This window comes from Electrona antarctica (assembly GCF_951216825.1).
Source record: "Electrona antarctica genome assembly, chromosome: 2".
Classification (NCBI taxonomy): domain Eukaryota; kingdom Metazoa; phylum Chordata; class Actinopteri; order Myctophiformes; family Myctophidae; genus Electrona; species Electrona antarctica.
The window spans coordinates 19,494,203-19,521,702 of record NC_136807.1 but is presented as its reverse complement, the minus strand read 5'-3'; the positions used below and the strand labels follow the sequence as shown (position 1 = coordinate 19,521,702).

General features: G+C 43.0%; 1 protein-coding gene across 2 annotated transcripts in view; it reads left to right on the top strand.

Moving 5' to 3' along the window:
* Positions 1–27,500, top strand: part of magi3a (membrane associated guanylate kinase, WW and PDZ domain containing 3a) — a 169,509-nt gene that overhangs the window by 96,299 nt on the left and 45,710 nt on the right. For both annotated transcript variants that reach the window (XM_079529706.1, XM_079529707.1), the window contains 4 exons: positions 3,287–3,403; positions 11,314–11,433; positions 23,998–24,204; positions 27,104–27,272. In XM_079529706.1, the coding sequence (XP_079385832.1) occupies positions 3,287–3,403; positions 11,314–11,433; positions 23,998–24,204; positions 27,104–27,272 (613 nt within the window). The remainder of the gene's footprint in view (positions 1–3,286; positions 3,404–11,313; positions 11,434–23,997; positions 24,205–27,103; positions 27,273–27,500) is intronic.

Genomic DNA, 27,500 nt, shown 5'->3' with positions numbered 1-27,500 from the left:
CTTATCACCTAAAACTGGAGTATGAATATGCCTTTACAAATGGCTTAAACAGGCACACTCAAACCTCGCTACAGGCCTAAAAAGAAATGAACTCCCATTCCTCTGCTCGTTTTCATTGCTTTTTTTTGTGGCTTTCACCTTTATTTTATATTTTTTATGGAGGGACAGACAGTAGGCTGACAGGAAATGGGGGGGAAGACAAGGCAGTAAAGGCCGTCAGGATCGGGAGTCGAACCCGCGGCACCCTGCCAGACTGGATTACCAGCCAAGGTGCCTGGACCGCTGAGCCACGGCCCAGGCACCTCGGCTCGTTTTGTGTGGCTGCAGAACCTCCCCACCCTGTGTATTGAACACAACCCTGCAACGCTCATTATTAGATGCTTCGCTTGCTCCAATAAATGTGTTGTAACTTGGCAGTAGTGAACAGCCGAGTGGATTAACATGCATAGGCCTACGCTACATATTACATGCGCTACAGTCAGTGCATGTCATCATTATAACCGGCATAGCTATATTATGAATGCGGCTAATCTCAACTCTGGTGGTCCTTTTTGTATCCGCTTCTGGGACAAATGCGAGTGCTTGATTTAATTTGAGAATCTACATAATTTGATTTGAGAATTAAATGAATCAAGCATTACATTTATTGAATATTTAACTTGTTTGAATCAGATGGACAACAGCTCTTTGACATGTCCCATTTTTAACATGCGTTCAATAGCCAATTATATCCCTTGTGACTCATTGCTGGAAAAGGATGAAAAAGGTTTTATGATTAGCATTCAAAGTTGTTCATCTTGAATGAAGGACGCTAGCTTTTACAGTGTCCCATGTTCATTGCTTTCAGCTAATTACTTCAGCTAAACCAGTGTCTGCTGTGTGTGTTTGTACGTGTGTGCATTTGTGCACAATAATGGCATTATTGTGCATGTGTGCACAAAAATGGCATTATTATTCAGGAGAAATCACAATAGTAGATATTCCCACATTCTATGATTTGGGGCAGGGTAGATTTTCAACTTTAATCTAGACTTACACTACATACAGTATATGCATTATACTGTATGACTGCAATATGATAATAATATTACTATTTTGTACAACTTAAAGCTGAGACACCACCTACACTCCCCGAGAGAGTCTGTTGATGCGGGGACTCGGGGAGTGTAACTGAATAAATCCAAACCCATATCTGATTTTTGGGTCTGATGCTGATAAGATTTCCCAGACTACCGATTGCCGATGTTTATAAAGTTTATTTAATTTAACCGCTGTTCAAAAAAAATGTCAAACAATATCTAATCTACAAGTTCGGTACGCATTGCACACATTGTGAGCTTGTAGGACATTTCGATAACTTTCGAAAACATTCTCCTATAATAGATAGAGATAGCCTAAGATAGGGACGCCACATTCAAAGTGGTTAAAATTCCGGAGACATTGGCTACATTATTGCGATACGAAAAAAGTCGGCCAGACATAACAATACTCACCATATAACTGAAGCCTTTTTTCAAAGCACATCCTCTGGGCCCCGCCCAAAGGAACCACACACACACACACACACCATCGTGTGTGTGTGTGTGTGTGTGTGTGTAACATGAACAGCTGGAGTCTTTATGGCTCTCCCAGGAAGAGAACTGTAGCAGACACAAGGGAAATCTTTCTCTCTCTGCAACCCGCCGTCTCTTCTCTTTCTGACATTCCATCGCTCCGAGGAGAACGCTAAATCTCCCTCCTCTTCAGTGCGACGTGTGAGCTTCTTCCCAAGCTCCTTCTGAACGGAACTGCTGTCACTCTCTGTGTGTGTGTGTGTGTGTGTGTGTGTGTGTGTGTGTGTGTGTGTGTGTGTGTGTGTGTGTGTGTGTGTGTGTGTGTGTGTGTGTGTGTGTGTGTGTGTGTGTGTGTGTGTGTGTGTGTGTGTGTGTGTGTGTGTGTGTGTGTGTGTGTGTGTGTGTGTGTATTGATGACATCAGTGTACTACATATACAGTATGGGGATTCGCGGTTCTATCGATATTTCGTTCAGACAACTTCCCACTTGGCACATCATGGCCTCAAGTGCTTGCCGATACATATGCTAGGTTTGAAGTCGCATATATGTGTAGCAGTGGCTCATGCAGAGCCTCTGCCTGATGACCAACAGCCTAATATCTCCCCCGGCCAAGGCGGAATTTCCCTTTTAGGATAGTAGTTAAGATGTTGGCCTTCGAATCCCGGGTGTTACATATGGGCATAGCGGTCTGATCGCCAGCTCTGGACAACCAGATCTCCATATACTGTATGCCTATCCTATATTAAAACCTCCAGTACAATATAGGCCGCGTTATCAGTCAGATCGGCAGTTCTGGACAACCACCAATCCGACCGGCTCGACGCCGGGCGCAGCACTCCCTCGGGTGTCGGGGTCATTGGACAGTTCTTGGGATATATGAACTACCGCTGGTTGGACAGTCCTTGGGATATATCATGAACTAACTACACACACACTTGCAGACGCCAGACGGACAGAGATTTTGTGCATTTACATAGTATGCTTTTCACAAAACTCTTAAAGGATCTTAAGAAATAATGCGTCGCGCCTGTCACAGACGAGTTCAGTCATGAAACTCAGTGCAGTTGCTGGTGGCTGTCCATTGGGCCGCCTCAACTCCACGTCCACATCCACTCATCCAATCACACTCCATTCCATTCTCAGAACGCTCTATTTAATCTGGAAGTTTGCACTGAACATTCCTGCTTGCTTTGCTTTGCTACTATCCTGCTGCTGCTGCTGCTGCTGCTGCTGCTGCTGCTGTTCTCACACTGCTCAGACATGCTGATCACCCCTCACCTCACCAGCTACCACCTGTTGTTTTGGATCTGCTGTTTATCTACGGGGGATTCGGTGTCCCTATGGTTGGGACTGATGTGTTTATCGGAGTGCATAAAAAGCAGATCCAATTCATCGCCAAACCATAATAAATATATATTGCTCATTTTATATTCAATAAAAATATATTATATCCATTCATGAGTTGTCCTGACTGAAATTAAACGAAAATAAGTTGTTGAACCACTGCACTACACTCCCTGCAATTCTGAAGGTTGAGCTTTCAAATAGTACCCATCATCACAGAGGATTTTACGTAGCAACGTGTGCAAATTCACACATTATAATTTTCTCTAAATCCACCACTAAAGTGTACTTTAGTGTTGTACTGTAAGTGGATGTTATGCAGGCACCCCGGCCCGTGGATAATTGTTAATGTTGGACTTACCAAGATTTTTGCCTGTCCACTCTCCAGGGAAAGTGTTGAACACAGATCTGCGTCACTACCTCAGTCTCCAGTTCCAGAAGGGCTCCCTGGACCACAAGCTCCAGCAGGTGATCAGGGATAACCTGTACCTACGCACCATACCCTGTGAGTATTCTCCCATGCTGCTGTCCCTGCCGTGGGCTTGCAAATCCCTTCTGTCTCTCTCTGCGTTGCGCAGCGCCCTCTGACCCCACCAGATGGGGTCCATGTCTTGCCTTTGTGTATTCCTTAATTGATTATGTGCTTTACCTAGCAATCATCCGTGTTCCCACCACGCTTCAATTAAAGTATTCTCAAAACAAATTGATGTGAAGTGCACTCAAGGTAATGTTTATACGATGGGATTGTTTGATTCACACCGACATCATTGACTTCATGTCATTTTGACTTTAAGCGTAGGAGTGCATTTCATAAACATGTATTTTGTTCTCTCTCTCTCTCTCTCTCTCTCTCTCTCTCTCTCTCTCTCTCTCTCTCTCTCTCTCTCTCTATCTCTCCCCCTCCAAGACTACTTTACTGATCCTTTAAAGGATGATATAAATAACAAAGGTGGAAGAAGCCTTTCTTACGCCCCAGTGGTTTTTAAAATGGATGACATGGACAACAGGGGGAAATTAAAGAATGTGCTTCATAGTCAAAGGAGATGCTGTAGCGCCCAAATCCTATATTTGTGGCACTACTGGTTGCCGACAGTGGGGTTGTAGTTAAGACAGTGGGGTTGTAGTTAAGACAGTGGGGTTGTAGTTAAGACAGTGGGGTTGTAGTTAAGACTGACAGTGGGGTTGTAGTTAAGACAGTGGGTTGTAGTTAAGACGTGTGCTCCAGACAATGGGGTTGTAGTTAAGACAGTGGGGTTGTAGTTAAGACAGTGGGGTTGTAGTTAAGACAGTGGGTTGTAGTTAAGACGTGTGCTCCAGACAGTGGGGTTGTAGTTAAGACGTGTGCTCCAGAAAGTGATGTCCAAACATGTGCGTAGAGTTGGTTTAATGTAAGATTTATTATCTGTCTCTGCAGGCCTAGTCACTACAGCATACATCTAAATAAAAGCAATAAACGTAAATGATACAGACAACAGCCTCCTAAAACACAGTCTGAAAACTGTTTGCCTCTTGTCAGCAACACCTGCTGGTTGATTGAGACCTGATTAAATAGAGGGTATGCGCATGCTTAAAGTGAATGGCACATCGAGTGGCAAAGCAACATGCAAAGTGAGTTTAACATTGTTTAACGTTGTTTAATGCAATCAGACTTTTTCTGCATGGGTTGTCAAGGCCAGAAAGTAGTTTTTTGCCAGTCAGTAGACATTCCTGCATAACTTCCGGGTTTGATGATGATGTCACACGCATACCCTCTATACCCTGCCAACCTTGACATTGACCACGCCCCTCAGTGGACATCATTGGATACAATTAGGAGGCTCAAATGGCTCTTACAGAGGCCATTTTCATTTTATCCATGCTGCAGACTCATCTGGAGTCTGTGACTTTCATTTAACATTTAAAAAGTTCCTAATCTCTGACATTTTGTTACCTTGGGAGGAAGCCATGCATAATGTTATGAACATGGATGACTGATTGGAAGAACTGCACATTATCATAACGCGCCGTTAATTTCTCATCTTGATGAATGAATCGGCTTGTCATCCATTTTATGGGCAACTCAGAACTGCATTATAAATATTTTCTGCGTTTAAATCATTGTAGTCATCTAGGCATATCAAAGGCTTTGCTGCTTTTATGCTTAGTCATACAAAAGTATATAGGACAAATTAGCCAAATTCCTCCTGAGTCATTTGGGAGATGAAAACAGTGGCATTGCAAAACAAGATACATCTCATGCATCTCCAGATTGTCGGAAACACCAGGGCAATTATACGTCAAGGACTGCTTTTACCCTGACCTGTATAGATGTTGCTGCAAAGTGGAACAAAATAAAATAAATGTGTACCATGTATATCTCCCAAGAGAGAAATTGCAGTCTGGCACCAGTAGGTCCGAATCCTCCTCGTGTCCACTGGACTCTCACAAGTCCATGCCAACAGGTTCTTCACTGCACATACTGAGCCACGCTGAGCTCTCTGGAGGGGCCTGAATGCAGCATGCAGCCAAGGCCTTTTAGGCTTGAAAGCAATCTCAAAGGGAAAGAGAAGGGAATGCCAATTATTTTCGTCCACAACACATACTGTAGGGGGTGGGGTGGGGCATAAATATACAGTATGTCACTCTGGCCTCCTTCAACAGATGACAGGAGTGGAGGACCAAGGCTCCACATAATCCTTGAATCTTGGCTGATCCCCGTTCAGCGATCGCCCTTTTGTACCCCAGGCATTAATATCCGTTATGGCACAGCATGGCAGTATGGTAGGAATAAAAATAAGCGCCCAAGGTATTCAATCTCAGGTTTGGCTCTTTCTCGAGAAGATTTAAGAGGCCGTCTTTCAACTTTTTAATCCGGTGAGACAAAAGAGTGCATAGCTGCCTGGATCTGGCTCATCACACGCCCTCTTAATGGGGAGTTTGTCCTTCTGCAGAGTTCTGACGAAATAAGTCGTGGGGAGTATAAGCCAGAAAATATTACCTTCCATATGACAGTTTTGCCTTTTACTTAAAGAATCTGCTATAAAACCGTCAGAAGTTTCTCTACTTGAACTTATTACACATCTTCCCTAAATCAAGAATAGTTAGGGTTGTGATTAGGCATGTAACGATACACTCAACTCACGATACGATACGTATCACGATATGAGGTTCACGATACGATTTTTCACGATATTTTCAACACATTATTTTCCAGACAAATGACCGAAAAATCATTTTTTTTAAATGATTTATCTTCCCCCCAAGCTTTTTTCACAATTTTTATTTAACTACATTGCAAAAGTAGCATTACTTTTCATGTAAATGTAATTTATTTGCAACAACTGTAAACATGAATTCATGTTTAAACCTAGCTCGAGTTAACATTTCTTCTTTTCTTTGATGGCATCTTAGGATAGATGTAGACCTATTTGACAGTGCAGAAACATAATTGCCTTCCTTGATGTATTAATGAGCATCAATAACGACCATCACCTGTGTCACAGACACATACAGCTCCCCTCTGCAGGCCTCTACTACTGAAAGTGACTGCATGGAGTCTGTCTCATTTCTCTCCAAAAGCACGTGAATATGATGGAATATGATTCACGTTCACATTTCATATCACACACTAGCCCCCCTAAAAAAAGGAAAAAAAAAGAAATATATATATTTTTTTGAAAATCGATATTTATTTTTAATAAATCGATACATATCGTCGGGATATAATATCGATGTATATCGATATACGATATATCGTTACATGCCTAGTTGTGATATTTAAATGACAATTGTTATTTGTTTTCCGCCGCCACATTTATCGACGTAGCCCAATCATTCTTACTCAACACAAATGTTTTATGAATCGCACCGTTTTAAGATTATTCCTGCACATGGATCTGTGCTGGTTTCTACGTTAGATTGGCAAATTGACCGGTGAGTGGCTACACCAGGTTGGTAAAATTATTTTTAAAATGGGCCCACATTAGTCTATTAACATAACAGATTCAACTGTTCATTTCAGAAGTGCACAACACCCTCATGGTGATAGTAATAACAGATTAGTGACGCTCTGATTGATCGGCCACCGATTTAAACATAAATACATTTCTGCATTTATGACTTTTTGTGTGACACATTAGTTGCAGACGGAATGTGTTACATTGTCGACTGAGAGGGTGTAACGTTTTCTGAAAGGATGGGGTCAACGCCACTCAGCAGAAAGCTTACTGTAGGCCTATACAGTATATAGTGGAATTGGGACAACTGTCACTATTCATTTATTATACTCCCTAGCAATGCAGTTTTCACCTCTGCTTTGTCTGCAACACACTAACAGTGTTTCACCTGACTGTGACCGGTTTAGTAAATTCTCTACAGAATACTTTTGTCTGCCGTTTTCCCTCTCTGCTGCAACACAACCAGCCTCTGGCAGCCCTGTTACTAAGCATTTGTTGTGGGGCTGCTTGTCACTTGGGTTTAGCTATACCACCAACACAATACTATGACAATGGAGATGCCACTGCACTCGAGTCCCAAATCGTGTTCTAGCTACAATAGCATACCGGTCCTCCTAAGCATGCTGTTGTGCTACCGCTTTTAGTTCTGACACGACCACCCCACAGTTATTTTGTATCATTGTTTTGATTCCTCAACAGGAGAGCTTGCAAGCACACATGGACGAAAGACGGTAGTCCCTTCCAGAGAGAATACATTTCCTCTCGTCGTCTTTCAATTAGACCACCTACTCCAGACACTCTTGAGTTAATATGCTGCCTTCACAAACTTCAGTTCCCCCTCGTTCCCCCTCTAGCACAGTCTGAGCTGTAACCATAACAACTCACAGGGCTGCAGCCACTCAGGTGTAGAAGGCGAGTGACCTTTTCAATCTGGAGGCGAAAGGTTCTGTGCCACAGGTTAGGACCAAGGCAGCTGTCATGATAACCTCCAAAGGTTCTGTGCCACAGGTTAGGACCAAGGCAGCTGTCATGATAACCTCCAAAGATACCGTTTCCTCCAGTGCCCTTTTTGTCAAGCTGTCATTGTCTTCTATTCTCCTCAATGTCCATCATCGCTGGGACACAAGGGGTTGAATTCATTTAGCTCCTATGCCACTAATGTAGAACGCCCTACCAATGGCCATTAAGAAATGTGAATCCCTAGACTCCTTCAAAACTGCTCTCAAAGAGCACTTATTGTAAGGACGACTGCAATTTGTAACTGTCCCCTGTAACCCCCAGACCCCCCCCCCCCCCCTATTATTGCATACTGTGCATGTTTTCCCCTTATTTACTTCAACTGTTCTGATGATTTGAAAATGGAGGACCCTGATGTAAACAAGTCTTAGTGCTTTTTCTGGTTTTATCCTGGTAGCAGTTTTTGTATTGACCTGTACTTTCGTTGAAATGTACCCATTCTACATACTGTGAATAAACTTTTCAATCAATCAATCAATCAACATTTCCTGCAACAATATTTCGGACATCAGATTATTATGTGATAGGTATGCCGGATTTAGTGGTTACGCGCCAGTGTTGTTCACTGGAAAATAACTGATGTTGCATGCAGTGTCACGCACCAAAGTATCTAGCCCTTTACAGAGATGCATGACATTGTTGATAAGACCTCGACTGAGAAAAATGATAGAACTTATATCACAATCTCTGTTCAGAAGTAATCTTTTCATGTAACATAGCTGCACAAAGGAAAGTAGAACGATCACATTTCCATATTCACATATTCAGTGACTACAGTAATATTTTGCTGATCTCCACTGATTGCTAGGTCTGATGGAAGAAAATCCGGTCTTTATTACAGAGGCTTATTTCAGATGTGATGGGTTATCATCGTGCTGTTAGGGTGGATCTTGACATGGTGAAAATATGAGGTAGAGAATAGGGCAGTATTAAACTCCCCATTAATCCATTGAGACCTGGAACGCATCCATGTCACGTTAACGTTTAACCACATTAACCATTAACCCATTTTGGGCGGGAACCCCTTTTGGTGTTTTAAACATTGTTATAATTTAGCTATTGAAAAATAGCAGATCTACAAGTTCATATGAACTTGTAGGTCTGCTATTTTTGAAAAATCGTTAAAATGTGCCTCAAATCTTTCCAAAAATTGCCATGATTTAGAAAACTTTTTTTTTTTAATTTCCTCGTCAGGCCTGAATGAGTTAAAACACGCTCTGCCTGTGAGCTAGATTGCAATGTTCACTAAGGTACAGTAAATGCCCCAATTACATCTAAGCGGAGGGTTAGCAGAGCTGGCATCCCATGGAGCATAACATAATTGTCTTAACAATATGTTTTCAATGTCTTACAGATGAGCAGATCGGCAGGACAAATTGCCCGCCATATTAATCAATTACAACAAAGAGGGCAGTCATTGAGTGTACTTAAATCTACTGTAGAGCTATTTACCAGAATAGAAAAATAAGAGTTGTGTGTGTGGTGAGAGTCAAAGATCAGATAGGATAAGAAAAAAAGAATAACATGACCTAATGATTCAATAGTATTGCCGGATTTATAGCAATTCTTATAGGATGTCTACGATGCTATGATCGCACATTGTCACCTAAGTCTTTGTCATTAAGGGACCAAGCCCGAAGGGACTCTTGGTCCCTTATTGTGAAGGGCCCAGGCCCGAAAGGACTTCTTGGTCCCTTATTGTTTCTGTCTGTTTTTTAAATCTCCTCCTTCCGCTAAAAATAGCAGTTCTGATATGATATGATATATGATATAGTACTTTATTGTCAGTTTGCACTGAAATTGGTTTTTCGACCTAGCGGCCTTGTATGCAACACATATACACATTTGACATAACACAGGACAAAAAAATAAAATAAAATACAGTTACATACATAGAAACATAAGGGCAGAGAGCAATGTCCACAGCTCAGTCTAGTCCTGGCCAAAATCCTGATTAAGCCTCAGAGTTGATTGATGGACAAAAGACCTTCAGTCTGACCTTATTGTATGCTGGAACACCATATCTCCTTCCTGAAGGCAGCAACCTATACTCTCCATACAAGACATGGCTAGTATTAGAGGTGATATTCCTTGCTAACCTTAGGCTGCTGTTATCATACGTGGATGTATAGAGCCTCTGAAGTGGTTGTCCAACAATCTTTGAACAAATGTTTAGTTGTTGCAGCATTTGTGACTTTAAGTCCTGGTATGGACAAACATCCATACCAGGTGGTACTACAGTACTGAAGAACACTCATAATAACAGAAGTGAAAAACAAAAGAAGAATCCGTCTACTAGCACCAAAGGATCTTAAACGGCGAAGATTCTTTGCTTTGTTTTCTTACACAGTTCTGGCTGAACCATGCAGTCGGCTTTCGCAATATGGTAGAGGGCCATGCCAAACGGTGAGGATGCAAAGCCCACGACCATTGGCCACAGGGTGGCGCTATAGCACTCAATTGAAAATGCAAACTTTGAACGTTTGACCGTCGGCAATGAAACTTCGATACACACATGCGTCTCCTCATGCTAAACATGCTAATCGTGCTTTTACTTTTGACCTCTGACCTTTAGATCACCCGCCATTTTGAATTATATGAAAAACAGTTAAAATCTATCTCCTCCCAGGATCTTTGATCAAAATGCACGAAAATTTCTACACGTGAACTTTGGACCTACTGTATACCGACAAAGAATCGGAAGTTAAAAAAATGAAGGTTTTATGAGCCAATGAAAATTGCTGTTTTGTGAAAATTCTTGTTCTGCCCATAATTCATACATGCAGCGTCATATGCTTATGGAACTTTACAGTATGGTTCATGGATTCAAAGCCGGGCACCGCCAACTCAGCGTATGAGTCTTCAAAATTAAAACCGGCCCAGTCACAATTACATGGTCTTCTTTTTCTCAAGTTCAGTCTTCCATGTTTCTATGTGCGTATTGTTCTTATTGCTTATTGCCTTCCTGCTTGGTCTCGCCTTATCGCTGCTTGCAGCTATATTCTTATTTCTTTTAGCTTCAGAATCTCTATGCAGAAATGATCTTTCCTTACTGTACTCTACTTTTGGATTTGACCTGGGAAAGTATAGAGGCTGTTCAATCCTGCAGAGAAATTGCTGTGCGCTGTAAATGCACATCACATACATGGATGGGCAGGGGTTACAGTACAGTTGTCATTCAACCCACGTACGGTAGCTCATAGCCGAAGAGATGGTCACAGAGTCATCATTATAGTTGGTATTCTGACAGATTAGATTAGAGCAAGCATTGATATCTTTGTGTTTCAGGCTCTATTGAGTGTTCATGATGTCGATACAGGTTTCTCACTGGCTCTATATTTCATTCATGTCTCCAAAGACATGTTGGAAACAAGACCGTGTCACCCTGTCCCCCTCTCCCTCTTACATCAGCAAATAGCGCACTCCTCTGCTGTTGCTCAGTCTTTGTTGTCCTCTTTGGCAGGTACCACTCGGCAGCCAAGAGAAGGGGAGGTTCCTGGAGTGGATTATAATTTCATCAGTGTGGGAGAGTTTCGTGTTCTGGAAGAAAGTGGACTGCTACTGGAGAGTGGAACCTATGATGGTATGTGTACCATCCAGCACAAATTGTGCAATATTTATATGCAATAATATTCTGTAGGCTAAATTGTTATACTCAGTGTTGATAAACTGTTAAAAGGCCATGCATACTGTACATCCACTTGTCTGCGGAATCATTGGGCATAGGTGTATAGTGATATATAATATATTCATATAGTACTGTACATTTATATTTATTGATGGACTATTATGTTCATTTTAAAGGGGCATTCCACTCATTTTCAACATTTTACTGTGTCATTAATATACCTTAGAGCTGTTGTGTGGAAATAATTAAAAAGTCCCCCCATTCGGTGTTTCCTAGAACTGGAGGTCTGAAAAAAAATCATTAACATGGTGAATCACATCTTGATGATGTCATCAAGATGTGGTATTCCCCTTTAATCACTTACCCAGAGATCCAGTGCATAGATATCTATGGCTCAGTATTTAATTTTTATTCTTAATTATCTTGGTTTGGTTCTCAAGTTTATTGTGCTGAGCAGCATAGCTGACAAGAGTTAGGCAAAAGTATGGACAGCACTGGGAAAAATGGTGAGAAAGACCTCAGCAGAAGGATGAGTGAAGCAACACACAAAGGGAGCATCCTTACTTCACCACATCACTCCACTGCTTCCTACTGTTCCCTGAGGCAACTGCTCCGATCTGCATGTATTCCCTCCCTGTATTGTAACGCGCTCGGCTGCTTGTCTGCGCTTGTGTTTGTTGAGCCATGCTGCCTTTACTATAGGTCATCTAGTGAAGTCAGTATACTGCACACATAATCATCCATGTCATTGTGAATGTGAAATAAACTGGAGGTAATATATCCCCCAGGTGATCTTTGTGTTCGTCATGATCCCTCACCCACGGCCATTACTATACAGGGGGCATTGTAGAGAAGTGGGTTGGAAATATGAAAGAGAATATCCTTCAGCACTCTGACCCAGAACCGGCCCTGAGAGAATGGCCCTTCAACCCCTGGACCATGAAGCGGTCAACAGGATGAATAATTGATACGCAGCAGTCTGGCCTGCCCTGCCCTGCCCTGCCCTGAGCAATGTACCGTAGCATTACTGTAGCTTTATTAAAGACTGAGCTTTAGGAGCTCCCAGGAAGGTAGTTATTAATTTGACCACTCATTCCCTGCTGTTAAAGCATTAGAGAACCTTCTCTCACGGGAACAAGCATGAACAGAGACAAAGACTCATAATTACACATCTACTAGGTTTCCCACACAGTGAATGTGTATAAAGTGTATAAAGTCATTCATTGACTTTGGTTCTACATATCGTTGGGAGTTGAATTTGATATATCGTCTGTCTATCAATGTTTACCTTCTTCAGCTGAAGCATTGACCTGGGCTGCCCTGTCCGCCTCTTTGACTAATCCTCCTAGACCTGAGAACAACAGAGGCTCCATCTGTGTCTCTGTTAATCTGTCACTAAGACAGACATCCACATCCATCCACTGCTCTGCTAGACTAGAGGGACAATAGGCGTTTCACAGATTTGCTATGGCCCTGAAATAGTGGAAAGTTATTTCAGAAGACTAATATTATGCAAATACTTAACCTACCGTAAAGTTAACCATACATAAAAGAAGAGAATGTTGTTTGTTTGGGTTAGCTGGGTGAGTTTTTGATTTTTGGCATGGTGTTAGGTATGGTTATAAGGTTTTCAAAAAGCATCGCAAACGAGTTGGGCTCGCCCCCTAGTGGTCTGTTTGCAATGAATATAATAGTAAATGGGCCAGTATATGGTTAAAAACCATAATAATGGATAAAAGAAAAAAATGGATTATATTAGTATTGGGTATGCTAAATAACATACTAAAAATGTAGGAAAAAATAACTTCTGGAAAGGCATAATTTTCAAGATTGCGTCCACAATAGCTGCAAAATGCCTATAAAGATTGGATTTAATATGTAAAAAATAATATCAATGCACTTAGTGACAAGTTTTAGATATTTGGCATGATGTTAGGTATGGGAATAATGTTTTCAAAAACCATCGCAAACAAGTTGGGCTCGCCCCCTAGTGGTCTGTTTGCAATGAATCCAATGCTGGCCTATTTAACATTGGATTCATTGCAAACGGACCACTAGGGGGCGAGCCCAACTCGTTTGCGATGGTTTTTGAAAACCTTATGCCCATACCTAACACCATGCCAAAAATCATAATTGTTATGATTTTTTATGTATTAAATCCCAGTGTATAGGCATTTTAAGCTCACTGAGGCCACCGTGGACGCCATCTTGAAAATGATGCCTTTCCAGAAGTTATTTTCACCCACATTTTTAATATATATATATATACCCAATACTAATAGAATCCATTGGAAAATCTCTTTTATCAATTATTTTGGTTTTTAACCATATACTTTAATATTTGATTCATTGCAAACAGACCACTAGGGGGCGAGCCCAACTCATTTGCGATGGTTTTTGAAAACCTTATAACCATACCTAACACCATACCAAAAATCAAAAACAAGTGCACGATCTTGTTGATTTTGGACGAATTGGGACCCAGCTAGGTAAAGTGTCTTCAGTAGCTTTAATCCACTAATGTTTCACGTCCCAACAGTCTTCACTGTCTGCATTCTAAGCAGGTCTTCGCAGTAAAGTTGACTCAGCCAAAGTCAAACAAAGAGACTGGATTTGCAAGAAGAAAAGGTTTCAAGTTGTCTTGTCGTTTTATGAAATGATGTGTCGGAATGTAAGTCACTCTTATTGCCTGGCTCCTGGGCTATAAATTTGACCCATCAGCGTGCGTGCTTTAAGTGCAGACATGCACACTAGGGCGTATCCAATGTTCTACCTCTTGTCTTGACTGCTGACGAGTGTGGCGAAAATCCTTCAGCATGAATCATTCATCACAGGGAGCGGTGAGCTAACATGGACACAAAGAAAATGAAGGGAAAACAACTCGTGCGTCTTCCGCTTGAGTTCAGGAGCGCAAGCATAGTGCTTTACTATATCTGATGCATTTAATTATGCCCAAGTTATTGTGCACTTTTCTTGTTTGCCCAAGCTATATTGTGCACTTTTATTGTGTGCATAATATTCTATATTCTAATCTATATCCTATCATTTTGTAGCATTATTCCAGCAGGTGAACACCACATTTCCATATAGTCATACTGTACAGCCCTGATTGAATCATTATCTATAAATGAAATAAGTAATTTGCCATGTGACAAGAGTTCTGGACAATAGGCCAGGTTTAAGGCCTAGGAAACTCATTGAGGGGTACATGATGTAGATGAGGGTTCTTCCATGCCTTTGTTACTCACAAACAAATGGTGCAATTTCGAGTAGTTGACATTTTAACTTGCTATGTTACATTGTTTTGCTACCATTTAATGATTTATATTTTATTACATATCAGCACAAAAACCAATACAGCAGAAAATCTGATTCTCACATACAGTAAACATTAATTGGCATATTATCACACAAGCCCTTAAATGAGATTGTCCTTACTGATCAACCCTATTTGTGTGAGAATGATAACATTGTCACTTCTGAAAATAGAGCTCCAACTTATTCATTCTCAAATGCTGCTAGTTTACCCAACTGAATGAACCACATAGAGGCTGTGGGTCCGTGGGTGCAGTGGAGGTTTACCCAACTGAATGAACCACATAGAGGCTGTGGGTCCGTGGGTGCAGTGGAGGTTTACCCAACTGAATGAACCACATAGAGGCTGTGGGTCCGTGGGTGCAGTGGAGGTTACCCAACTGAATGAACCACATAGAGGCTGTGGGTCCGTGGGTGCAGTGGAGGTTTACCCAACTGAATGAACCACATAGAGGCTGTGGGTCCGTGGGTGCAGTGGAGGTTTACCCAACTGAATGAACCACATAGAGGCTGTGGGTCTGTGGGTGCAGTGGAGGTTTACCCAACTGAATGAACCACATAGAGGCTGTGGGTCCGTGGGTGCAGTGGAGGTTTACCCAACTGAATGAACCACATAGAGGCTGTGGGTCCGTGGGTGCAGTGGAGGTTTTACAACTGAATGAACCACATAGAGGCTGTGGGTCTGTGGGTGCAGTGGAGGTTTTACAGCACCCACTGCCAGTTTTAAACAGCGCTGTTGTATTGAACGGCCTTAAGGTACAGCAGCATACAGTTGGGTGCCACCGATAATGTCCCTTATCATTTGACCCATTTAGGCCTGACCTCAAAATTTAAAAAAATCCTTCTAAATCCTCCAGTTTTCTGAAATAAATATTTTCACGATTTTTCAAAAATAGCAGACCTACAAGCTCGTAGCGCGCCACTCGGTGGCGCGCTATGAGCTTGTAGATCTGCTATTTTTCAATAGCTAAATTATAACATAATGTTTAAAACACCAAAAGGGGTTCCCGCCCAAAATGGGTTAACTGTCCTTTTGCGCAGATCACGCAAACCTCAGCAAAAAGAAAAGGACAATATCGATGGCCTCCAACTGTAGCTGTGGGTTAAGCCTCATTGTCTCCACCAGGCCGAAGGCATGGGGAGAGAGTATGTTTTGCACTCCGTCCGTGTGTGTGTGTGTGTGTGTGTGTGTGTGTCCGTCCGTCCGTCCGTCCGTCCGTCCGTCCGTTACCAGCTAATCTCCGGCACCGTTAACCCGGTCGATGCCAAACTTTGCACACACACTCCCTGGATGCCAACGATGAACCTCTGCCCCGCATTTTCCAGAACGGCCTGTTATAGCGCCACCATGAGGCAGCTTTTCACATTTTTTACCTAAAACTGCACCGATCTGCGTGAAACGTTGCATGCACACTCCCAGAGGCCAAGGAAAAACCTTTGACCTGCATTTTCCGCATCTGCCTTTTATAGCGCCACCAGGAGGCCGACTTTTGTAAAAACACATTTTTTGATATTACTCCTCCAGATTCTGTCCAAAAATCTCGCAAATCGTTACACAGTATCTCTATGGTCATGTGCTCAAGTCGGATCTGTCCGATATTTCATATTCCATCCTAATTGGCTATAATTGGCTTTCACAGTTTGCAAGATTGCCCCGTTTTGAACAAAAGCCTCAAATCATGAACGCAGCATGCAATTTACGTGAAATCTTTCACACATTTTCTTACTAGGCTGAGGAATATATCCCACCCTTTTCACATTGGTCTGTTATAGCGCCACCAACAGGTTGATTTTTGCTAAACACATTTTTGGAACAAAATGCCTCAAATCATCCAATTGCCATCAAAGGCAAACATGTTTATATTACTCCTAAACATTTTGACAAACATCTCACACAGTCCTATCCTCCTGGTGGAGACCTGTGCCCAGAAGGGCACTTTTTCTAGTTTTTACTGAGTTGCTCGCTGGTGTCACACACCGAACATAGCAGATCTACAAGCTCACAATGTGTCGCAGCATGACGCATTATGACTGTGTTATTATGTGTTTAGATTCCCCATTACTGTAGCAATTACAGTAATGGGGCAGGGCAACGGGCCAGGATTCATAAAGGAGGGAGAGGGCAAAGGTGCTCTGTTAGCAACAGCTGAATGCTTCTAGGAACTGGCAGAGCGGAGCCTGGAAGATTAAGAAATAGTGATACTAATACTAATTATGTTCTTCTGGGGACTGCATGGACTCCTGGATAACACTGTGTTGGATTAGAGGCTTCATACTGCAGCTCCAAACCACATGAGAAACACATGGTTGAAAGGGAAAGACTACGGGAAAAGGGAAGGGGTGAAACAATATTCTTCTATTCATTCATATGAAAAATAGGTGAAAGTTGAACAAAAGAGATTGGGGGAAAATATGCAGTTGGTATTCCAAGCTGGATATATCCCCTGCCTCTACTGTACCTATGGCTGAACGAGGTGAGACTTGAATGTGAAGTAGAGGGGAGAATAATGTAGGTGAGACAAGTCATCAATAAAGCCCCCCCAACCCACACACGCACACACACACAGTCACACACACTATATATGCAAATTTACACATACAGATGAAGGCCTTGGTTGTGGTAGGTTGGTTGACAAAATGTGGGCACACATGCTACACTAGATACTTAGCTCAGTGCCATGGCCAGCACAACATGGGCTTCTACCTCGACTGCACAGCCAGTCTGTGATGAAACTGTGTTTGGCCTGGGCACTGCCCAAGGGAGTGGGAGACCTGTGCTCGGTGATTAATGAGTGTATGTGGCTCCGGCTGGTGAGTTCAGAAGCAGAGAGGGAGCCAGTCAGTGTAGGTAGGAGCTCAGGGGAGGGGGGGGGGGGGAAGAGAGAGAGAGAGAGAGAGAGAGAGAGAGAGCTATAGATAACTGACAAGACTGACATCATGCGTAATAATACTGCATCTGTCCCTATAGAGCATCGCAGTCCCGCCCCCTACCAGGGCCCAGGAAATTATTCTCCGTTCATTTTCCTCATAGACTTTTCAGAAAGTATTTATTTAAAGACGTTTACGCCAACTCTTGTCGTGACAAATCATGACAACAAACACAATGTTTTGGGCCAAACAAAGAATTAGAAAGAAGAAAAAAACGGCAGGTTACAACACTTTTTTTGTTGTTTTTCTTCTTTGTAATTATTTGTTTGGTCCAAAATATTGTGTTTATTGTCATGATTTGTCACAACTCGAGTTGGCTTCGTACGACGCTTAAAGGGTCTTTAAATAAATACTATTTGAAATGTCTATGGGAAAAATGCATTGGGATTCATTTCCTGGGCCTGGCGTCGTCATGATAGGGGGCGGGACTGCGACGCTCTATAGCGTCATCTGCATCTACAGGGTGTTGCGAGAGATGAATAGTGATTGGTGACTCCTGTTTTATATAGGTGATAAGGTGACCACTGACCACCGAAAACTACAACATGACGTCACCCCGCGGTGGTAACCAACTCACCGCTCAACTAAACACATCTCTCTTGTTTTGGAGTATGTCTCACTTTTTTTCCACTTGCAGTTGATCAGGAATTATTTTCTGGATCAATCCGAAACACTCAAGTGTTTCTAAAGGTTTATTTCATAATATCATAGGAGAATTATATCAGACACACATTCGGGTCACGTAGAGAAGATAGTGTAAATCGTTGTGATTGAGATTTGTACCTCCTAATATCCTCAGCCAACCGTTCCTCACACAGTGTTTGGCCAGCAGGTGTTCGGCTAGTTATAAAATCTTATTTTGCAAGAACCACTGAAGCGTACGTTGGCAAGTCCTTATGGTGTCACTGTGCTCTTATTGACCTGCCAAAGCTGAGAAACGTTCATGTTGGGTTTGAGGATGCTGCAGCCTTAGATAATAGTAAATGGTAAATGGTGCATTTATATAGCGCCTTTATCCAAGGCGCTTTACATAGATTGTGGTAAATGGTAAATGGTAAATGGTGCATTTATATAGCGCCTTTATCCAAGGCGCTTTACATAGATTGTGCATTACATTCACCCATTCATACACCGATTGCAGCGGAAGCCATGCAAGGTACCAACCAGCACATCGGGAGCAATTTGGGGTTCAGTGTCTTGCCCAAGGACACTGGGGGAGCGTGGGATCGAACTGGCATGCAACCTTGCGGTTACCATCCAGCCACTCTACCCCTGAGCCACCGCCGCCGCCCTAGATAGCACCATAGAGGATGTGTAAGGTTACAAATAATATATTCTCATCGTTATGAGCTATTGCCTACTCCAGATGGCATGACATCTACAGTATACACACACATACACACACGCACACACTGTATACAGTCTACTGTATACTGTACGCACGTACACACACACACACACACACACACACACACACACACACACACACACACACACACACACACACACACACACACACACAGCCCTGTTGCAATTTTAAGCTCGGGGCATCTTCTACAGTAGATACAACCCACACAACCTTCTAATGAACAGAAAACTGTGAGAAAACTGTGAGAAAAATGATTCCCTGGGCCATTTTGGTTTGCAACAGTAATCAATACCATAAACACACATCAATAAATAAATATAAAGTATAAAAGTACAAAGTATTAAAGTTGCAATGAACTATACAATTACCAAGAGTCCAACCTTTTTTTAAAATGTGCAGGAACTAATAGTGTTCAAAAACCCTATTACAGCCAAGGGAGCAAATGATAGATATTTGTGTGATTCACAACACTGGGTGTTTCGATGCATACTGCCAGTTTGATGTCTGTGAGTGGCTCTAACTTGATAAAGATGGTCATGATCAATCACGTTGTGCCAATGGTCTTTTGGCAAAGTTTAACTATCTTTCCCAGTCTACTTCTGTTAACCTTCTGTTAACATTGCCAAACCGACAAGTCATTGGACATTTTCAAATTGGCTGAATAAAAGATTAATGAAACATTTTTGAAAGTGATAGTTCAACATTGAAACTCCTACAAGAAAGAAAAACAGTCTCTGATGTGTTCCATTGTTGCTGTAATTCACTGAGAGTGTCAATACATAGTATGCTTCAGGCTGTTGATGAGATGTGGATGGATGACTGTGCAATGCATGTTCACACTCCATACAATATCCACCCACTCCACCCAGAAAGCTCTCGAGTAGGAAATATGACATGTTTTTTCAATGATTGATACAAATCTTTCCAAATAAGTGTACAGTACAATGTTCCAGATGATTGATCGTATGAGTGTGTGTGTGTGTGCGTGTGTGTGCGTGTGCGTGCGCGCGGGTCATTTCTCTTGAGAATTGCTCACTCTTTTTCGTGTTTTCTTTCCTCTTATTTGAAATTGCTTTCACATGCGTCTAGACAATTGTTCAAGTGGCAGAATTGAAGAATTAAAACCACCTACAAAGCATATGACAGAAGACATTGAATTGTGTTGTGTAAACCTTCTATCCTACATAAATAACAGGTTCTTGGAGTCCCATGCTCCACGCGTCCCTGGTACCGCCCGACTTGTAACTCAACGGCCCAGCCCAGAGGGCCCAGGCGACCAAGCCTGGCCCTCCCTGGCCGGGGCTGGACACACGCCCGCTGATCGGCCCAGTCTATCATACATATTGTATACAAATATAGGTGTCATATTCTATGGTGGTGGGTACCGCAAATAGCCAATCTACAAGCTCAAGAAACGTTGCATGGCCACGTGTTGTGTGACAATGCACAAAACACAATGACACACAACGGCACAGTGCGACACTCAGAACACGGAGCACTGCAACACCTTGAGCTTGTATATCTGCTATATTTTTGCCCTTTCTGTAAAAAATGACTATTAAGGAAGTCAAATTAAGCTCTAATCAAGCCCCGAATCTCGCATTTTGAGCAGCTATGCACATAAAGACCGCGTGCGAGCGTCCATGCAAGGATTTTGGCCGGTTTTAGGTGGACGACATCGGCCGTTAGCAAAAATGCTAAAAGATGCAAATTAATTTAAAACAAATCCCCTGATTACAGGGAATAAAACAATTACGTCAATTACGTCAACGGGAGGTCTGGATTAATTAATTCACTACGTCAAAACCATCAACGGTAGTCTAAGGGTTAAGGCAGCATTTACTACGGTGAAATAAATTCAAATGCCCCTTTTCGATGCCATGCCCCAAGGCAGCATTCAGGAGAATTGCCTTCTTCCGAACTCTCCTGAACTTGAACGCAGCATTTTGCGTTAATTTGTCACTTGTACTATGTGTTGAAATCCATGATGTACACCACATCTTCAGTAGCTAAAGAGTGCTGGGGTCACGCCCCGAAAATAGCTGATCTACACGCTCTCAGCGTGAAGCGTTGAGAGCTTGTAATGTAGGTCCTCTGTTTTCGATATTTCTTTTGCCAAGAATTCCAGCCCCTGCCTCACTAACATTCTCTGCACGCCCCTGGCCCGCAACACCATGAACTATAAACTAGGCATGACCCTCTGGGAAGCTCTGGCAGGATTCAGTCCCTGGCTAAAACGGGGCACAATGTGTCTCCAAGGGTAGTGGATATTAAGTACGCCATCACTTCTTTGGCACACATGTTGGGTTCCAACCTCACACATAAATCCCAGTTAATTTCCCGCCGTGATTCGAGTGAGTCGAACAAGTACACGTGTTTACCTGCCTGTCCATCTGCCTGCAACTCCATGGTCCGTCAGTGGTCACATTAAACCGATGCGGTGGAATGACACATCTCACAGATCCTTATCAGATTAATGGCGACAAATACCATTACAAATCTGCCGCCCCTGCTTCCTCTCGCCTCCTCCCTCGCCATGTGCTGCGGTACACATTAATCAGTGGCCAATGGAGATGTTTTTACGAAGCATTAATCACAGCTGAGGGAGAGCGAGAGATGACTGGGCACGGAGGTGACAGGTTTGGACTCGGAATGGCAACCTATCTTTCATCTCCATTGCTCGGTGGGCAGGTATAATGAAGCTGTCTTTTGACAAATGTTAATTTATTGGTTCGTTGTCTGTGTCTCAGCAGGAGATAAAGAAAAAGATAGATGATGGTCTTGGCTACAAGGGTTGAGTGTCAATTCACTTCAGGATGTGTTGTATTTAAAATGCACACACGGGAATATCTGTACTGTACTGGCCTAAACATGATGAAGAAGGGTTGTCGCACTTGCGCACAAAGTTTGTTTGTGTGTGTGTATGTTTTGAATTGAAAGGGAATTGAGCGGAACCCAGATGGCTTTTTCTGTTTTGAAAGTGGAAGCCCCCAACCCCCCCCCCCCCCCCCCCCTCCCCCGAATAGTGTTGTCTATTGGGTCATTTTGTTCCTCTGATGTGGGTGCTCGGCGTAATGGCTCAGACATTAGTCAGCATTGTGTGCCACACTACTGATGAAAAATGGTCCTTACTGAAAAGATGTGAGCAAAACATTATGTCATTATATCAATGGAAAGAAAAAGGTTTTGTGAATGATCTTTTTGAGTATGTTGCCTGCCAATTTAAAGGCTCACTGTGTATTAGTGTGTAAGTATGAGAGATTTTCCATATGAGATCAAGAAGGGAAGGAGATTTTAGTTAATTACTGTACTGTGACATTAGCTCAAGTTAAATGGATGGATTCCTCACCCTTTAATAGCTTTATGTTTTGTGTTTTATCACATGAGGTTATGCAACCTCATTTAAATCTCATGCCCTTCCTATGTCATGGCTCATTAGTGGAAATGTGCATAATCCATGTCAAAGCACTTTCTGATTATGACCTTTCAACTCCCAAAGCTATTGTTTACTCTGTGCTAATGAGGCCATTAGATGCAAAGCTTACCTTTAGTAAGTTAACAGACTGCCACAAAACAATTGTGGTTAAAGTACAATTAAGCAGTTCCAATTCAACTCCCGTGTTTGGCATTTGTTCATTATACCCCCCCATTAATTATGAACCTAATAAAGGCTGTAATGATTTAATTTCAAACTGGTGCTGATACTAATATTGTTTAAATTAAAGCAGGAAGCAAATTATGTAGCTAAAACAATGTGGGTGTTTTGTGTGACAACCAGCTTAGACAAATCATTCAGTTTATAAATTAGTTTGTGTTTATAATTTACTTAGCATAATGTAATTACATTGCAGTACTACAATTAGCATTAAAAAATGTATCGTAGTCTTCCATCCTACAGTAGTATCTAGCCAAGGTGTACTGTGTGCGTGCGTGCGTGCGTGCGTGCGTGCGTAGGGCTCGGTGACATGATATGCTTGTATCATGAGGACAAATGCCTCGACTTTGTGGATATAACCTTGCTGCACCGTTATATTTGTGTCCTACATTTCTTTTTTTTGTGGACATAAATAAATCATTAACATTTTTACAAATGATTGCCTTTCATTCATTGTTGTTTGGATAAGCTTGTGCAACAATGAATACCCAGGCAATAGTATACTGTAGATACATTTAGAAAAATGCCATTAAGAAGTTGTAAGCTTTTTGATGGGCATTTTTCGCAATTTGTGAAGTGGATAAAGCACTGTGCTCAACTCCTCAAAACCACAGCAGGATTGTGGCTTCCCATAGAGAGAGAACAACCAATGAATCAATATTTGTTCCTTCCCGAGCAGTTTCTCCCCTCTGTGCTTGTCTTAACATTGCCTCCCTCCTTCTGTATCATTCCTAGTCTCCAGCGTAGAGAGAGGAGAGGGAGAGAGCAGTGAAGTGGGTCACCCAATGAGCAAGGTGGAAGACTAGCAAAGTGTAGCTATCATGCCATTTGTGAGCCAACGTGAGGCCTGAGCTCCTGCTGAGGCTGTAATGGCTGTAGTCCCAACGCTCTGGGGAGCAATGCAAACCGTGGGCAAAAAAACGGTCTCTGGATTTTGGGCCGATGGTCAGGAGACGAGCTGCTGTGAGTCCCGAGACTGAAGTGCTTCTCTCTACGCTATCTGTACAGGAACGCCAAAAATGGAGCTATGGTTCCTTTCTACTGTACAGGATACATGTACTGTATGCCCTGCTGCTGTCACTTTATGTGGTTCTATTTGCTAACAACACTCTGCTCAGGTTTTGACAGGTGTGTGTGTGTGTGTGTGTGTGTGTGCGTGCGTGCGTGCGCAAGCAAGCAAGCAAGCAAGCAAGCAACACCATTCCTATAATTGGATGTCTGTCTCTCTCTCATATGTGCATCTCCATCCTAGGGAACTATTATGGGACCCCAAAACCCCCCGCTGAGCCCAGCCCGGTGCAGCCCGATCTGGTGGACCAGGTTCTGTTTGATGAGGAGTTTGACACAGAGGTCCAGCGGAAACGCACCACCTCCGTCAGTAAGATGGACAGGAAGGACAGCGCCGCCCCCGAGGAAGAGGAGGAGGAAGAGAAGCCCGTCATGGTCAATGGCTTGACTGGTGAGATTGAAGCACCAATGTTTAGTCAATGTCACACATATTACCTAAAAATAAAATAACCTTCCTTCCCACTAGCCGGTGGCATCCATTCAGGTCTGGGGCTTAAATACAATTTATTCCAGATAAGTATAATAAAGCAGAATCCTCCTATTTAAAGCAGCCACAGCCACAGATGTTTTTAACCAGTAGTTCATTATATTGTCCTAAAAAATGCAAAACAGCGCAGACATCCACAGAAACTAGCTGTCCTGCACGCCAAACCTAAATTACAGCCGGCCAGAGTCAAAAATCAGCAGCCAGTGGAGACTAGGGGTTTGAATAATCAAGACTACCTCCGGGTTGCAAGGGCATCCATATAGGATGGAAGCTGGGCGGGGAGGGTGATATATCTCTCGTTGGACTAACGACTCCTACAGGTTGGTCATGGTACCTGTTCAGTGGGCATAGTAGAACGAGGAGGAATGGCGTGTTCTCAGCATACAGTACCTGTGGTGAAACTCCTCACTGTCAGGTGAAAATAATCCGCCTTGACATTCCACGTATTGGAGGAATATAGGAGACATGTTTGTCTGTGCTGTTCCTAGGACCAACTGTAGGCGTAACAGTGACAAGGGACTAGAATACACAGGGAACCAGGAATTGGCTTGATGACTAAATTCAGAGAAAACAAAAATGGGGAAAAAATGATCGTACTGTATAACAAAACTTCTGGCTGAGATCATTAGGAGAAATCTCGTTTTCATTATTGTTCATATTTAGCCAAATGGACCCAGTAAGAAAGGGTCCATTTGTTTACAATAGTACACTTACAATAGTATATTACAAATGGATAACGTAACACTGAGATTTTACTGTGTGTGATAATACATTATACAATATCTACATAGTAGAAGGTATAATATGTGGCAAGTACACTCTGCAGGTTTGACCCAAAAAAGTAAATGAACACAGATTGAAAAACTGTGTGTGCTCTGTGGTGAGCAAGAGTTATTTACAGGTTGAAGACATTTTAACCTGGCAGCTAGGTCCTTGTTTATGGCTCTAATAGCCTGAAGGAAGAAAGCCATTCTGTTGACCTTGTGAAAGAGTAGGCACTTGCCTGAGCATTGCGGCACAATCAGTCCACTGCTGTTGCTTCAGAATAATTTTAGCTCTGTTCAAACACCTGGTGGGGTATGAGTGTTGGAGAGGGAAGTCCCCATGGTGGTGCACTTGGCCGAGTGCACCACCCTCTGCAGGGCTCACTGGTTCCAAGGACAGTCTAAGAAGGATAAGACGCGAAGACCGTACGGGCGACGCCATGTTGCTTTGGAAGGAAAGAAACATGCGCAGTTGAGACCAAGGAAGCTGAACGCGGAAGTGTTGGCTGCATATAGCCCATTGCGCATGTTTCTTTCCTTCCAAAGCAACATGGCGTCGCCCGTACGGTCTTCGCGTCTTATCCTTCTTAGACTGTCCTTGACTGGTTCCAGGAAGAGCTATTTCCATTATGCATACTAGACGGTGATGGCCCCTGTCAGAATGCTCTTAGTGGTAGCTGAATAGAAGGATCTCAGGATCTTTTGTGAGACCTTGAAACCTTGGGGATGTGCTACAGGTGGAGACAGGAGTTGACTACTATAAAACAATGTAGAATGAGAGAGAGATACGGTAGAGGAGACATCTTCATACTGTAGAAGCATCATCGCTGTGACCTGTGGCAAACAGAGTGATGATGGCGCCAAGTCAAGGAAAAGCATTTAATGTGGAAGGATTCTGCTTTATTATTCATATTATTCTTATTATTCTTAGTTCACAAAATGCAGTATTTTTACTTTTGGCATCTCTTGGTAGAATGTGGATGAACTGTCTCTGAACTTGTGGGGAATGATGTACAACAAAAGGCCAGCGAAGAGTTATCATGCCTTAAGGGCAGTTTGATAATGACCATGCAATGCTGAGGACAGTGGTTTTTCTCAGTAGCTGATGGTAACTTCTTCCAAAAGACATTCTCATCATTTTTTGAGTGCACAAACTCACGCATTCACATACGGTATGCGCCTGCGTGCAAACCCACCACAACGAGGTTCAGTTTATCAGACTGCTTTTGGCCACGGTCATTTGTCCTCCACTAATGCAGAAGTCAAAGGTCCCATTTGCACAAAATAATAAAAATGCTTTTCAATCAGCAACTGTCACTCTTTATCGATGCCATGTATTCACCCCCGGCCCCTGAAAAACGACCGGGAGCATTCGATGGCGCGACTGCACCAGTTTGTAGACAGCCAGATAAAACACCTGCAGATAAGAGCTCATGCAAAGGTTGAAAAAAATAGAATGATGAAGATTGCGCACACACGTACAACACACACACATGCACACGCACACACAGCAGCCTCAATGATGCTAATAGGGTAGGGATGTGGCTGGTCTGAAACGCTGGTTAGTTCTGCCCTTGCCTGGGAGGCAGTTCCCAGTACATCACTGCTGACATGCAAATCCTATGGCACTTGCTCTGTTTCCGTATCTCTTTCTCTCTCTCTCTCTCTCTCTCTCTCTCTCTCTCTCTCTCTCTCTCTCTCTCTCTCTCTCTCTCTCTCTCTCTGTGTAGTCTCTCTCTCTCCCTCTCTATCTCTGTTTCTGTCTACCTCCCTCCCTCTCTGCCTCCTCTCCCAGTGCATGTAACCGTCCAGCGAATGTATTCAGACTTCAGAGTTAGCCGTGAGCAGCAGTGGTAGGTAAGGGAAAGAGATGCGAGTAGCCCAGCAGACCTCCAATGGCTCCACGCACTCACCTCGCATCTCCCTCTCCTTTTTCTCTCTCCCCTACCCCTACCACTACTCCCAATCCCTCCCTGTCTCCATCTCCCTCCCTGTCTCCATCTCCCTGCCCGTCTCGGTGTCTCCCTGCTGGGGCGCAGACCACAAGGACAAGGCAGAGTGGCGTAAGACAGTGCCCAGCTATAGCCAGTCAGCCGGGGTCATGGATCCGCGCACGTGGGGCACCCTGTCGCGGGATGAGAGCCAGGACCCCTTGCCCAAGAACTGGGAAATGGCCTATACGGAGACCGGCATGGTGTACTTCATAGAGTAAGTATAGCCTTTCTCTCTCTGCTAGCTATTCTTCTCATGTCTTATTTCACTCGCATTACATCAACTTTTCTCTAGTCACATTTGGTGTTCTTCGGAGGTATGTGCTGTACCATGGTACGCCAAATATGGTCTGTTGGGTGGAAACCTCCAAGTCCAAAGCTGTTACTTTTCAGGATTCCAAAAGATTATGCAGATAAGAGGTTTCTGCCCGACAGCAATGTTATG